Below are 16,397 nucleotides of genomic sequence, written 5' to 3'. Positions count from 1 at the left end.
TTAGTCGGCCAATACGTTGCTTGTCAGAAAAATCATATATATAATCAAACAATGTATCGCTATTTAGGGAAATATATACTGTCAGAAAAAACATACAGATCTGACAAGCAATATATAGTGTATATATTAACTAGTTAATTTTTCCCTACAGCGATACTTAGTTTGAGATACAGTCTTAAAATCATGTTTCAATGTACTGTAACAGTTATTTTTAAACCTGTTGCTACTCGTTTGAACTCTCTATACATGTAAATGTCAAATAGTGAATATGTTATAATTGAGAAGTTTATATCAGTTTAGGGAAGGCACATTTGTAGTGTGAAGCTTTTAATTTAGTGAAGCGAATAGTATTGTTTGGAAGGGAGTTTTGTTGTTTTGTTGGGGTTGGTTGAGTTTAATTGTGGTGATCTTAATTGATCGGGGTTCATTTGCTGTAATTAGTTGTTTTGGTTGTTGCATTTTGTTTGGTTGTTGAGTTATATCTGTTTGATAAGATATATTTGGTTGATATATGTTGAGTGGTTTTGTCTTGTCAAGATTATTTCATTTGGTGCTTTTATTTTGAAAATATATGTAAATATTTGTTACTTTGGTTTAAGTTGTTTCCTGATGCTGATTAGATTTTAGATTTTTGTGAAGAAATATTTCTTTTAATTGAATGTTTATGGTCTATACTAGAAAATAATTCATTATATGTGCTTTATATTGTGGCGATTTTATTGTCTTGTTTGATCATAAGCTTGGGCTCGCCAGGTGTTTAGTATTGTGTCGTATAAAAGACGTATACGTTAAAAAATAGTTTGTAAGTGGTCAATGCATGATGTGTCTTTGACTTACGTATACATAATTATCAGAGTTCTTTGGTTTTGGTAGCTTCCGGAACCTCGTTGGTTCTACTCAGGTGCCCGTTCGTGCCTCAAATAATTCAAGGAGGGGCACCTGAGGTCTTCCTCCACCAGTAAAGCTGAAACGTCGCCATATGACCTTTACAGTGTCAGTGTGACGTAAAACCAAATCAAACAAACAAACAAAATCTTTGTTTTTGGTGTAAACAATAATCTGAGTTTGTTATTTAAGTGCATATATTGATTTGAGATAGAAAGAGATACAAATTCCTAAAACAAGAGTGTTAACTAAACAATTACGTGCTAGTTTTCCAACCGAGAATATTTCACTTTTAGGTCAGGCGTTGCTGCTCTGGCTCTTTATCTTGTAAATCGGTTATTTCACTTTGTGTATTGTCTAAAGATGTAATGGATGCACTTACCTCGGCATCGACCGTAGAAGTAATAGTCTAGAGCTTTTGATGAGTGACAACGATATTGAAAATGCATAATAACATTGAATTAGAAACACAGACATTAGTCAATTATTAAGAAAATGGCGCCAAAAATGCAAAAAGGGCAGGCGTTTACATTAGGTTTAACGCTAATGTAAATGTCTTGAAACGAAATGCTTATCAATTAAAAAAAAATTAAAATGCCTAGTTATTTATTAGCTCCAGGGCTGCTGGTATGCATAACTATAGACACTGACTGACTATACAGCGAATAATATACAATATATATTTTTGCAATTGTACGCTAGTGAGAAAAGATTAATTAACTTTTATTTAATGTTTCATTGTAATGAAACACATATTGATTGCGCAATTTGAAGAAACTACGAACTTTCCGTTCACCCCTCGTAATGTGTTTTAGTTTATATTTCTATCACTGCTATTTCAAATAACAATGTTCTTTCATAATGGTTATGTTTTCATATGCTACCTTGATATGCTATGTATTTATAAACTGAAATATTTGCATCAGGGTTACCTCTTTTTTAACGTCCTTTAAAGTTGACTGAAACACATACCCTTTACTTAATGGAATATCGTATCTTGGTACCAAACAACTTGACAACCAACCACACGATATTTTAAAATCATTGTTTATTGAAATGTATACAATTATTCACTCTGCTTACTTAAAATGCTATATTTTTGCTTACTTGACAAGTATAAGTATGTGCTTTTATCACAGGTCGAGAAGATTATTTTAAGAGAATTTCAAAATGCAATTACAGATAACATTAATTTAGAAAGATAATAAAATGTGAGAAAAACGTTCTTGTAGCATCAAGTAAACTCATATCTAACAACATCATATACAAAATATATAAACAGAAGAATATGCAATGACATACTACAGCAAAAATAGGCAACCTGATTTAAACCACAAACAGTGAGACATCAAAAATGTCTAGTTATTTATGAGCTCCAGGGCTGCTGGTATGCATTACTATAGACACTGACTTACTATATAGCGAATAATATACAATATTTATTTTTGCAAATGTACGCTAGTGAGAAAAGATTAATAAACTTTTATTTAATGTTTCATTGTAATGAAACACATATTGATTGCGCTATTCGAAGAAACTACGAACTTTCCGTTCACCCCTCGCAATGTGTTTTAGTTTATATGGCAACCTTCTTTAAACCACAAACCCTGAGACATCAAAAATGTTTATATTAATTTTAATGACAAAACGTTTAGAACAGTCCTACTCGTTACCCATTTAAAGAGTGTCTGTATGTAAGATAAATAAAGAACGACAGCGATTGTAGTAGGTTTGCCGAAACATATATGTTAATAAAGTCAAGACTGCTATATTTTCAAACTGACTTTGAGTGTTAAAATTAGGGACTGTTTATTATAACGTTTAAGGATTTTTTATTTCAGAATACATGTTAACTGTCAGCAGTATAGAGCCTAAAAGTTAGGATGTGCAAGATTACCTGGCACTGCTAAATATTTTTGACTTTCCTATGACACGAACATTTTCTTATGTTTAATAAATTTCCCTGAAGAAATTTCAAGAAGCAAAGCTAACATTGATGCTCAAATGGCTTTTCTTCTAAAATAAAACAATTAAAAGTCATTACAACATTGATAAGATTCTAAAGCATGAAGTTAAGAGTCGGTCATATTTTAGTTAAAAGTTGTGATAGTAGTTCCTATAAAAAGAACCGGAGAATTTTTCTGTATTCTTTAAGATATGGCTTTGGAGGAGAATATTACAAACAATTCGTTCTGAATATCTCATATCCCGAAACTCGAAAACACACGTGCAGATTATAATGACATTAATAATTCACACATTAATAATTCACACTATGCTATTAACATTATTAACATATGTGTTAATTATAATTTAAAACCAACGAAGCAGTTCAATATTTCTTCATGGTGAAATTCTTTCTTGAAAAGAACTTGCATTGTCTTAATTAGAATTATTGGAAAGAGTTATAACTCAATATATTGCAAAACTGTTTTAACAACAATTAAACAAGTGTAATCGTGAAAGGCATTTAAGTTTTGACACTTTCTTAAATGTTTCGGATTAAATAGCAGATCTACATGTTTGTAAACATCAATGAGTCGTTTGAAGAATGGGCGAGTCACCCCTCTGAGGTTATCTCGTGTGTAAACTTTACGTTTGTTATTTAACAATGACTAAATGCAATGTTTATGAAATATATATAAATAAAATGTTTATTTTTACAAATATGAGCGAGTGCTTTTATGTATTTATGATTTAAGAAACTATACAATCGGCGATGAAATTTATTTTCATTAACTTGGCAATGTTCGACCAAATTTATCAGAATCTGGATAAAAACACAACCTTTTCTTAAAAGCAGTGACGGTATTAAACGATGTAAACTCTATACAACACAATAGGTAAACTCGATTGAATGCAGTGTCATATAAAACTGGTAGTTATTTAAAGAACGAACCAAGTTAACTTAACCAGTAGTATGGAATGTAGCTTCAAAACAAACTTTGTGTATTCTCCTTTTCAAATAAGACATACCTTAAGTTAGTAAACATTTTCAAGACTTCAATATTTTTTGCAAAACAAGTATTTTACTTAAGACTGCGCAGAGTAAAAAAAAACAGACCAAGAAAAAAACAAACAAAAAGAACAAAACAACAATAAACAATCATTCATAAAAAAAGCCAATACAACCCACAAAATCAATCGCTCTGTAAAGAAAGTGTTTGCCAACAGGCTATGATCTAAACGTCCAAGACTGATATCCTAAATCTAAGATAGGATTTATCGACTATGCTTAAGGTCTGTATAAGTATGACATTTCTCTGCTCCCTGATCCAGACTATCATATTGAGATTGGCTGAAAATAGACATGTGGAAGTTACTTGTAAATGTCATAGATGTGATAAAGTAGTTCGAGTTACAAAAATATAATGATTATGCTAACATTTTCCGCATGAAATTACAGTATTTTGTTAACAATTTGTATTGTAACACTGTATATCATTTGGTTGGTACTGATCTGTACGCAATGAGATAGTTACATCACTAGCTGCATTGTCAAGGTCAAGCATAAATTAAATATACTTAATACGACCCTGACATACATTTACAATAGACTTATGCTAAACTACAATGGAATAATTAGTTTCCTTGGTATCGGTCTCTGTTCCGCTTTGTAGGTGCTCGAACGTATCTCTAGGATAATAATTTCAAAAGTTCAATTGCAATCATGTTTTATGTTATCAGTTCTATAAATGTGTTCAAAGGGTGGATAAATATGATGATATATGCAGCAATGCAATATGGCCTCGGCCTGGTTTGGTCATTATTTCAAACTGATTTTTTTTCTTTTGAAAATATGACGTATAATAGAATCGCAATTTTTAATTCTAATCAAATCATTTTATATATTCTCAGTTTGAAATCATGTTTGAAAAGCATTGTGAAAGAAACCAGATCCATCTGTAATTCTGAAACAGATATATCTTACAGTGTTGATGCTGGTTCAGTAAATTCTGTTTCAGAAGACACTGTTGGCTGAGGTGGTTTTCGCTTCTTCCAACCTGTGTTATCAAATATAACATTTGGGTTTTAAAAAGTTTGAAAATATTAAATTGGTTCTGCGTTTATAATTATATAACCTTTAGAACGTGCAAAACACATTACGTTTGCAAATAATACCGTTCATAATGAATGGCATATACCAACTTTATGTGATAAAAAGAAATGTCACCACTTCATTGTTTTATATAAAAATGAATCATAAAAAAATAATACAAGCCTTCAAAACAAAACTTCGTTAAAAAGATCTAAAGTATATAGTATTCACAAAGGGTTTTAGGTATTATCGATAAATGTAAATGAATTTCAAACCATACTTCTTAGCTCATTAGAAATCTCATAAGAAATTATCTGTAAATTTAAAACACTAGTATAACAACAAACCGTTACTTTTTAAGAGTCCTTTTCTAGTAAGAAAAAACATTGTACAAATCACACCAATAAGACTTCCAACAGCTAATGCAGCAACCACAGACCCAACTATAGCTTCGACTCCTGCACCGTTTTTGTTTTTGCCTGCAATCATAAAAAATTCCGATCTACATATATTTGCACCTAGCAAAACTTCTTACATAGAAATATCTGGGAATAAATGATCACTCACATGCATGAAAATTGCATACTCGGTTTGATTGAGATTGTACATGAGGGATAATGAGAAAGTGCAACATCCCTCATGCCCCATAGCACCGGCTTGAGTATTCATAATAACCTGTTTTCTTTTTTTTTCAAGCGAAAACCCCGGTGTGTGTCACTTCTAAATTATTTAATTATTATTTAACATTTTACTGCATAGGCATATTGTGAAAAATGCTTGTTTTCATTGAAAAGTCTCCTGTTACAAGTTCAAATTGCTATGAAACTATGAAAAAATGATTCAATACTGTTCAAACGTGTCACAAATATTGACTGGCCTAACAGCATGCTCCATCTTAAATTTCCTGTCATCTCAAAGTTGACAAAAGTCACTATATTGCGTTGATTTTTTTCATCAAAACCGATAACAAAGTGCTGCAACTTTTCAATTGATTGAGATAGAGCCACAGGCTTTTCAGCGTTACGTCAAGATTGACCTTCAGCCATTTTTAGCCAAAAAATGTTTAGCCAATTCAAATAATAACCCCTTGACGTATCTTTTAAATCGGGGACAGCGCCGTAAATGGGATCACTTTTTCAAACAACATTTCTCAGGCAAAAAGTAGTGTTTGGGGCCAAAACGGGGCATTTTTTTTCACTATTTGAGGCCTACAGGGAGGGGGCTGGTGGTGATGTGAAAAGCCGTCTAACACGCCTATATGAGTTTAAAGGATAAAACAAATTTGATCAGAACTTTATTTGCAAACTGTTTATATGCATTAGATCCGGTTCCGCCTTTTGTCAAAACATATCCAATATATTTTTGATATTATTATCTGCCTAAGAAGCAGATAAAACTGTTTACAAAAACAGCTAATTGGAAAGCTTTATCGAATTTATTTAATGTTCGTGGCGTAATATGAAACAACAGCAAATGTCTCGATGTAAGCAACTAATTTTACATCATGACGACATGTATATCATTTGAACATGTACTAGCATGTAAAACTGGTGTTATACAATGTGTGCATAGTTATCTACAACTAATACTCAACTAATAATAAGTTTGAGACATAGTAACAGTTTGGAAGGATACAGTTCGATATAATTGTAATGTCAACTAAAATGACCCCTAAAAGTATAATTAACTAGAACAAAATATCGTATATATAGGGCAGAATTAGGACACCTTAAAAGTCCCAAACAACTTTGTTTATATTTTCACTGGTAGAAATAGACAAACATGTATTTCAATCCTGGTTAAAATAGAAAAAGTGAATCTTTATAATAGAAGTGACAGATTCAATGCATTTCTATTTTTAGTTCCAATGGAATCTGTTTGTCAGTGTGAGGGGATGTAGACAACTGCCAAACCGGAGTTGCTGTACCCACAAATTTCCCAGGCCAAGTCTCGGGACGAGACTCTTGGAGGGAAAAATAATGTAACGACGTTAGAAGAACGTCATAATACTCATTATGAGCATAACAGTATCGAAAATTTAAGGGTGGTGATTTAACATACAAGAAAGTACCCCATATATGAATGGGCACAAGCCACTCTCGGTGGTAAGCTAGCTTTTCACCGACAGGGTTTGAGTACCTTAAATCGTTACACTTCTAACCATCATGTCGCTGTTTTATTTTGTTTATAAAGGGTGAAGAAACTGTTTTAATAACTTTAAGTTAGATTACATATATTAACAGATAGGTGGTATTTGAGAAAAAAAAACATATCTAATTCGTTATGTTACCTTCAGTAATAAATTAGATAACGATTTTTATGCTGTAAAGCTCAAGTGACAACACTAGGTTCCAATGCTATCATTTAATGAAACATCATTCAAAAGCGAAACAAAAGAATGCTACACATCATTATCATTGTTGATACAGCAATAATGAAAGGAAGTAAGTTTAATTACAACTTTATCTTGTTATGTCACAAGTGTTTTCTTCTTAATTACAATTGCAAATTACATTACGACATGTAAGGTCAATTACATGACATATTGAAAGTGTTAAGGTAGACCATGGCTAATAAGCACTATAAGGAATTGTAAAATTGACAACATAGGACAGTAATATGCCTTAAAGGTCACCTGTATGCAAAATTTAAATAAAATTTACCGTGTGGTTTGTGAGTTATGGATACATTTCTGAGCTAAAACTTTGCTATTAGAAGGTCTCTTTTTCAGAAATGAGGAAACTCTTAAGAATCTATAATATCATCATAAAGAAAAGTGTTTTCCTATCGTTCATTGTTAAAAATTGCTTTTACATTTGGCATTATTCAGCAAATAAATACCTACCATAATTATGCAATTAAACTCAAACAATTTTTCGTCCATAAAGGATCTGAGAGATACATAAATTATGTTTAAAAGAAAACAAAAGAAGAAAAAATGCCCTTTCTGGGGTTAGAACCCACGCCCCACAATTTCAATGCAGTTGACAAGTGATACTAGCCTATTTGAATACCCTTCAAATTTGAGGTAATGCATTAGCAATGGTCTACCTTGACAAAGCTTCTCTTTTATTTAGTCTCGTTAAAGGCAACATAAGTATAAAAAATCACTAATATAAACAAACAAATCAATGCTAGAAAATTTACGTTTTTACCTTTTGTACAAGTATTATCACCTGTCTCTAAACCATCTTGGTTAGCTGCAATAAAACAATTAAAACAGAACACTTTACATATACAGAACAGCTTGTAAAATTATGTTTATATTAACAAACATTTTGCTTGCTTCTATGTGTTCTTGTGTTTCTTATTCGGTGCCTTGTCATATTATGATAATACTATAAGTGACAGTTTGTGGTTATACGTGAAATTGACTTGATACTGATAATAATTTTATGTGTGCTTTGGTTTTCTTTAGGTCTGCAACTGACACCATTCTGAGTGACAATTTAAATTTATTTATTTTAATGTTTGAAACTACAATGTTTAGAGCTTATGTATCTAGCATGTAACACTGCCTTAGTGGACTTTACAAGGCCATGCCACGCCCCATTGGTTTAATAATGGCCCCGCTCCAGGGGTCACTTGATTTATATAAACTTATATAGGAAAGGCACATCTGAGACTGATTGTGTGAAGGTCGATACAAGCTATAAATGTTATTGACACTTCTAGTTATAAAACGGAAATGAAATTCAATCTTGATAAATAGAAGTAATTGTTTTCCGTGTAAATGGTCCTTTACGTAATTATGAGAAATATACTTCCTAGGTTTAAGCTTAAGTAAGGAATCTAGGGCTCATTTAATCATCAATTATCATGGACTAATGCTCAGGAAAAAATGGCATCTCAAGCCCAAAAGTAATCTTATCGTTAAATGTGTTCAACAGCCTCCCGGGTATTTTTAGCTTTGAATTGTTGATCATATGATTAAACCTATTTTATGCTATGCATTACAAATATGAGATTGAGAATATAGTCAAAATATTTACATATGTACATAATTTTTTTCAGAAAATATTTATTTGTAAAAATAACAAATACTGCTATGGTTTTAGATGAATGGGGTAGATTTGTTCTTAAGTTTTTCGTATATGACAAATTGCACACGCTGTTTGATGTTGAAGTCACGAGACGAAGTAGGTCATCTATGTTTGGTTTGTACTGTTTAAGTATGCTTTTGTCTTTGTCAAGATATATCAGAATATTGGTGACATAAATATGTAAGCAAATTGATATTTGTACTCATCAATAGCATGAACAATGGCAAATTCTAGTCGGTTTTTTCACTATAACAAAGGTTCAATCACCTTTAAATGTAGAACGCTACCTATTAATAGAATGACCATTTAAACAAGAAAAGTCGTTTTGCATTTTTTGATGTTCCAACAACACGTTAGGCATAAAAATAGGCACCGAGAGAAGAACGTTTGTGTAAAAACTTGTCAAGATAACGTAGATTGTGAGTCCCATACTTTCTTTATACATAAATATAAAAATATGAGCGTATTCGCGATAATTGTCTATTTGGGAAAAAGAATCACATGACTTTTACGTATACGTAAGTACTCGTGATATGACTACATTACGAAAATTTGTGTTTTATGTAAAACTATATGAGCCGCGTCATGACAAAACCAACATGGACCAGCCTGCGCATCCTGATCAGGATCCATGCTGTTCGCTTACCAATTTCTATAACAAGTAGAGAAACTGATAGCCAACAGCATGGATCTTGATCAGACTGCGTGGATACGTACGGTCTGATACGGAGAAGAACGTATTGATACGGAGTAGAACCAATTGCCACGGATCTAATACATCCGTCCACAACCTCTTGCTTGCTCATTTTCAAAATGCCTCAAAAGAAAAGAACACCTAGAAAACGAATTGCAAAGTTCAATGATTTTGGCGGAGAGGATTCAGCCTAATCGCGTCCGAACCCCGAGACACATCAGATCCAATTAAAGTGAATTTCTTGAAGCACGCTGGATGCTCAAAAAGTTCAGCTTTGAGAGCCTCATTCTAAGCATGAAGCAGTCTTCGTAAAAGCCCATCTCTAGTCCACCATCTCGTCTGTCTTCTCTTACCTGATTAGATATGGACTAGTAATCATTAATGAAAATGTTGATCAATACTGCTTCTCTTTTAATTTTAAGATTTCCATTCATCTTACAATTACATTAATTATCGTGATGTTTATGTTTTAAAAATATGTAAAAAGCTTGTTAATTAATCTTAATATCACTCAGTGACCAGTGTCCGAGGCTTATGAGACACTTCGTTTTATGTACATATTTACTCCATTTTCACGATCTAATGTTTGTAAAATATGTAACTGTTTACATTAAATGTTATTTTATTACTTATGAATTGTAGTACGGTATTAATACATTTTAACCTCTATGCATGTCATGAAGCAGCTCGACCACTGCCTCCGCATTCTGAGCCATTTGAATATAAAGTTGCAGCCACTAAATGGCAATTATCATTTATAAAATGTTCCTGCAAACATATAATATTATGTCTGTTTTAACAAGAAGGTAGTATTTATACCCTTGAAAAAGTACATGGTACTTAATTCATCCGTACTAAACAGTGGTGGGCCGTACCATTCCGTACCGTTTCGTGTTGCAACGCAATAAACCGTATGAGACCGTGCTAATCCTTGCCTCTCCGTAGTACAACGTATTACAATCGTGGCTTTCCGTGACAATGCCGTATTAATCCGTATTAAAACCGTAGCATTTACGTAAGGTAACCGTACAAATACGTAGTTCTCCGTACCAAACCGTGGAAATCCTTGACAAGTTGGTGGACTACGAATCAGTACGGACTTTTACGGTTTTCGTACGGACCAGTACGTATCAGTACGGATTAATACGGACTAGTAGGGATACACTACGGTTGATTTTTCCGTAGCAAATTTTTTTGCATGTTCAAAAAATTGTCAAGGATCGCTACGGATATACAAGGACTACTACGATTGATTACGGTTACAATACGGAGAGCTTCTGACCAGTACCTGTAGCTACGGACGATGCCGGAATTAATCCGTGGCTCTTCCGTGGGTGTATTCCGTGAATATGTGACCGGGGTATTATTATTATTTACTACTTGAAGCTACTTTTGTTAAACACCACCATTGTTTATATTTATTCGACAATATAAACACAGTTTTAGAAAACATAATATCATGTTTAAATACAATATCGTGACTTCATTACATCAAGCTATTGAAAGAGCATCGAGACACGTTTTGTGCGAAATCAGATAGCCGAGTGATGTGATGTTCTTTTTCTTTTGTATCATAGGAAAAAGTAAAAACACATCCCCTCCCGTCACAAACCTCTTAGATACATGTATGTAACCAACATACCAGCCAAAAAAGACATGCTCAATTGTTTCCCCGACAGACAGTGCGGTAATTGGAGTGCGGACAACTAATACCTACATCCCTGATATCACACTGTGCATGTATGAGTTTATTTTTCAACTCTGACACATTTTCAATAGAAAGGTGTTCAAACTATGGTACAATATATTGTCATATGAAATAAAAAGAAATATGCATGCACATACTTTACTGCAAAACAGCTTAATCTTAATCGGGTAATATAAACTGAATAAGTAAAGTAGAAATTTAAAAAAAACTTACACAGATATTTAACTTGTTTTGGCGGTGAACATTTCCGCGAAATTTTGTACCATTCATTATATCGACAGCACGTGATGTTTTCTTTGTTCCATTCTTTCTTGAATGAAGTCAGCGTGATAATATTAGTATGTAAAGATGAAGTCGAATTATAAAAATGAGTTTTTGCAGACGATATTTCCGATCCGGAAATGTTGAAATATACATTCGGATTAGGTCTTCCACCATCTAGCATGCACGTGATATTAAAAGCTTCACCGTCTCTTAGAATTTCCTTCATCGCAAATTGAAACGTTGGTGGTTCTGAAGATAAAGAAATATATTTGATTATATCTTCAAATTTAGTTAATTAAATCGTAAGCACTTTAAAAAATTTCATTTCAATTATTTTCAAAAATGACATCACATATCGATATCACATTTGTTTTTTGTTTGTTTTTTTATATTTTGTCCTGTGAGAATTTTATAAATTATATATTAATTGCGTATTTTGAGGTCTACATGTTCTATGTTTAATCATATCCCAAAATATATGTCACTTAACACTCATTAATAAGACTGGTATACCTACTTATAACAAAAATCGTAGCAGTGGCGTTTACAGGTGACGACATTGCATCGTCCATAACTGAAAACATCATTTGTTTCATATGATGATGATCCTTAATAGTACAAAACGCAATATACGTCGTTGAATTGAACTTTAGATGAGGATATGATTCATTTCCTATTGTCATGGTCACGGTTATAGGACGGGAACCACCATGTATCTCACAGGGTATTTTTAATATCTCATTTTCCTCCCCAACAATACAGCCCCTGCAACTTTCTACGTCTTGTAAACCAAGTATTACAGGTACACTTTTTGGTTCTGAAAATGTGCATAAACGAAAAGTAACTACAGAGAAATTTAGTGATTGCTTCCAGTATTGATAATAATATTGTTATCATTTTTATGGTATTATAATGTTTGAAAGTTCCTTCTTACTTCACATTGAAACCTTTTACAAAAATTCATAAATATACAGAAAGTTGTTTGTGCTAGACAAAGATTAGAGCTTCATTTAACGTGAAGTGAAAGCGTGTATCTTTTTTTATAAATCAATGTTACCTTTGAGACTTTTCATCATTATGAGTTTTTAATGCAAATTGTATATTTAACTTATTTTCTAATGACCCAAAGAAATTTAGAAACAAAAACAAACCTGGTAATTGTGTAGTTATAACATTTGCGTAGTTCAACATATAACCGCAATTAAACTATTTTTTCCTTAACGAACACTGAAATGAAATGGTAAACATTTTTATTTTTTAAAATTTTTAAATTTTTATAAATATCGAGTTCTTTTGCTTTTTTTGTTTTATTGTTAATTAAATTAATTTAACCCCCTTACGTGCGATTTTTTAAAAAAAACATGATTGCGAAAAATTTCAAAATAACTTTTTTTTCAATACTTTATATTTGATTTTTAAATTTACACACCCGGGCAAAAGAAAATCAAAAAAAATCGCCTGTTAAAAAAAACTACACTTCAATACAAATTTATTTACAAATTTCTTCATAAAAACCCAAATTTTATAAAAGGTTTAAAAAAAAAATTTCTCTTTAAATTTTTAAAATTAAGTATCTTAAATTTAATTTTATTTTTTTTTTTTTGGGGGGGCTGAAAAAAAAAACAACCAAATTATCTAAATTTTTTACATCTTATAAAGGAATTTAAATCCCCTAGTTAAAAAAATTATTAAAAAAGTTAAAGGTTACTTTTAATCCGAGAAAAATAATAGTAAAAAATTTCGCAAAAATTCTATAAAAGTTTGAATAAAATATTGAATTTTAATCAATTTTTTTTTATTTAATTTGAAAATACCGACTTTAAAATTTCAAAAAACTCAATCCCCATTTATTGAGAATTAAAAATCCTTTTAAAGGGTTTTTTTTTTTTTATTTTTTAATTCAACATTCCTACAGGTTAAATTCCCCGTTGGGCAAAAGGTTTTAAAAGTTTCGAATTCATTAATTTTTTGTTTAATAATGTTCATTAACTTTTAAAAACTTTTATCTAAAAAATTAAATTTAAATAAGGGTTTGAAGAAAAAATTTTTAAAAAAATGATACAATCCCTTCAAATAAGTTTTTCAGTAAGAATTATTGTTCATTAAATAATGCACTAAAAAAATCGTCATTTTTTTCACTGTATTTAAAAAAAAATTTTTTCCCCTGGTTGAAATTGTATTTAAAGATTTTCCTTGTTTTCCATTTCATTGGGGTTCTAAAATTTCTATTATTTCTAAAGAAAATGATTTTTCAGAGGGTGGTTTGTAATTTTTAAATAGCCCTAAGAAATTTTTCCCCAAAAAATAAAATGCTTTTTTAGTTAGAAATAAAATTTTTGTAAAAATTTTTTTTTAAAAAAAATTGAAAATTATCCGGGGAAATAAAAATAAATTTTAAATTAAAACCATTATTTTTATTTTTTGGAGTAAAAAATTTTATTAAAAAAATTTTTTTAACATTAATAAGAAACTAAAAATAAATATTTTTTACATGCTTTGGGTGGGTTTATTGAAAATATCAGTGATTTTAAAAATGAAATTTCCTTTTAAAAAAGTAAATTCCATTTTTGAAAATTCCTGTTTTTGAATTTCCCCTAGTGTTTTAGTAAAAAAGGGGCCAAAAATGTACCAATTTATGCTGCGCAAAATGATCACGGATTATATTTGGGGGTTTTTCTTCCAGTATTGTTTTTGTTTTTTAAAAAAACTTTTTTTCATTAAAATATAAAAAAATTTTTTTTAGTTTATTTAAATCGGAATTATTTCACTTTGACACCAAAAAATTAAATATTCACTTTCCCATTGGGGAAAAAACCCTTTTCATCTAAAAAATATTTTCCGTTTAAATAAACTAAAAAATACCTTATATTAATATTTCTTACCACATTTATTGATACCACACAGTCCAAAAGTTCGAGATGTTGATGTAAAACACCAGAGTTTGTTATAGGTAGTTGGAGCACGGCAGAAATTAGCTGCATCTGACTTTTTGGCATCAGGAAAGTCACTATTATTGTACATATGAAACTGATCCCATCGTAAACACGGTTTTCCGGTAACAGTCGTCTGCTGATGACCGTCGTACTCCCACAGTTTAGATGTGTTATAACAGTCCACTACAACTCCTGTAGCGTAGAGAAATAAAGGTATAAAATTATGCAAGATTAAGAAATTGCTTCATATGTGAAAAAAAATGAAAAGTCTAGATTTTGCAAATTTTTTAAAACCGAAAAAAAATCCAGAACCAAAATTTTTATAAAAACTTTTAGATAGCATGCTTTAAAATATGTAAAAAATTGAATTAAATGTCAATCATACCGTTGCTGATCTGTGTTTATAATATAAATTCAATTTCTATTGATAGTGACAAATTGCAAAGTATGAAAAAGGCAACACAATATATATTTTTCTAGTTAATATTCAATAAAATATTTTCATAAATAATGTGGAGCTTATCTAGTCGTCGGGTAGATACAATTGATGTTTCAAGAACTATTGCTTGGTAATATTGACCTGAGACATTTGAACAATCAATGACCTTTTGTCGGTTATTGTCGGATTCCGAAGGAAATCATATGGATAAAAGTATGGCATAACGATATACATGGTATATGTTTAACTTAAAGTTATCGACACGCACGTACCTAACCAGCCTCAGTGACTTCTAGTTTCAAATTGTAAGTTGAAGGTTCGAATCTAAATGAAACTTTATAAGATCGTTAAGCACGACATTATTGTTGTGTATACTTATGGTATTTTTAGTTTCTTATATTTGGCTTTTTTAAACTTGGGTGGTTCCAGTATTCCTACTTGAATACTGTATAATCACCTTTAGGATATGTTGCCTGCTTTTTAAATTTGTCTCTTTACGTCTTGTCTGTGATATGCAGGCTTCATAACCTCAGATCCCCTTCTAAAATTCCATTTTATTTAGTTTCGCCCATTGTTTTCTCGTTTAGGGCACACGCATATTTTTAATTGTGAACCATACGCCGCTTTTCATGGAATGACACTTCTGTGTCACATTGAATGTTCCATGATAACCGCCGTATGAACACATCAGCGAATGTTTCTAAATTCAAAATTTCACCATTTTTGTGTTTAAATATTGAATTCTGCTTAAGTCGGTGCTAGGGGGCGTGGGCGATAGTTTGCACTTAACAGTACCGTCCATGAACAGGCTCAATCAAACCGAGCCTGCAACATTTTCAATTATGCCGTGTTGGGCTTTCTTTAGGGATCTTTTAAGAATCTAGAACTTTTCTATCATTTAAAATCAATAAGTAAATCGTGATAAATTACGAAAACTAACGAATCCATGAGTCAATATTGCCAAACAATACATCTTTAGGTTCGTACAATCGGCTTCTTTAGTGATTTCGTTGATGTGTATTGTATTTATAGACAATGTATAAAATTTTCTTTGTAGTTTCATTTCATTTAAAATTATATAAATGCGCACATAGAGAAAACTTCCGCAATTATTAAACATTTCGCTATGCTTGGGTATAATTTATTAAGTAATTGAGTTATGTAATAGATGACATTGTAAATGACTTAGTGATATATTAAAAACCTGTGTTTTCCTTAACATTGTTTTATCAATCTAAACATGTTTTTTTTTGTTATTTAAAACGAACACAATAAAGATTATCGGTATGTCGCTGCAGGTTAAAACCCCGACGTACAAGAAGACCAGTATTTCAAATCAACGAATCTGAACGTAAATAATAAATTAAATAATAAATTGTCCTTGAACAATTT

At 31.2% G+C, this 16,397-nt stretch overlaps 1 protein-coding gene across 1 annotated transcript; it reads right to left on the bottom strand.

Annotated features, from left to right (window-relative positions):
* Positions 1-1,992: 1,992 nt before the first annotated feature.
* LOC132751026 (uncharacterized) lies at positions 1,993-12,701 on the bottom strand. The gene is made up of 6 exons (XM_060741125.1): positions 12,151-12,701; positions 11,583-11,882; positions 8,080-8,124; positions 5,272-5,403; positions 4,817-4,889; positions 1,993-4,183 (listed from the first exon to the last, which is right to left on the bottom strand). Exons 1-6 carry the CDS (start codon positions 12,314-12,316, stop codon positions 4,108-4,110), a joined length of 792 nt encoding a protein of 263 aa, XP_060597108.1. The 5' UTR covers positions 12,317-12,701; the 3' UTR covers positions 1,993-4,107.
* Positions 12,702-16,397: the final 3,696 nt, after the last annotated feature.

Source organism: Ruditapes philippinarum, unplaced genomic scaffold (genome assembly GCF_026571515.1).
Source record: "Ruditapes philippinarum isolate M1 unplaced genomic scaffold, ASM2657151v2 ctg2387_1_1_1_1, whole genome shotgun sequence".
Taxonomy (NCBI): domain Eukaryota; kingdom Metazoa; phylum Mollusca; class Bivalvia; order Venerida; family Veneridae; genus Ruditapes; species Ruditapes philippinarum.
Note: the sequence above shows the minus strand (reverse complement) of the source record. Positions and strands in the feature narration are given on the sequence as shown.

What these genes read in the sequence shown, in the direction of transcription:
- LOC132751026 (XM_060741125.1), bottom strand. Translation starts at nt 12,316, where the DNA reads ATGACAATAGGAAATGAATCATATCCTCATCTAAAGTTCAATTCAACG. An exon ending in AAAACAAGTTAAATATCTGT is followed by an intron (nt 8,125 to 11,582) that starts GTAAGTTTTTTT and finishes GTTTTATTGCAG; the next exon opens with CTAACCAAGATGGTTTAGAG. An exon ending in AGGACTCTTAAAAAGTAACG is followed by an intron (nt 4,890 to 5,271) that starts GTTTGTTGTTAT and finishes TTGATAACACAG; the next exon opens with GTTGGAAGAAGCGAAAACCA.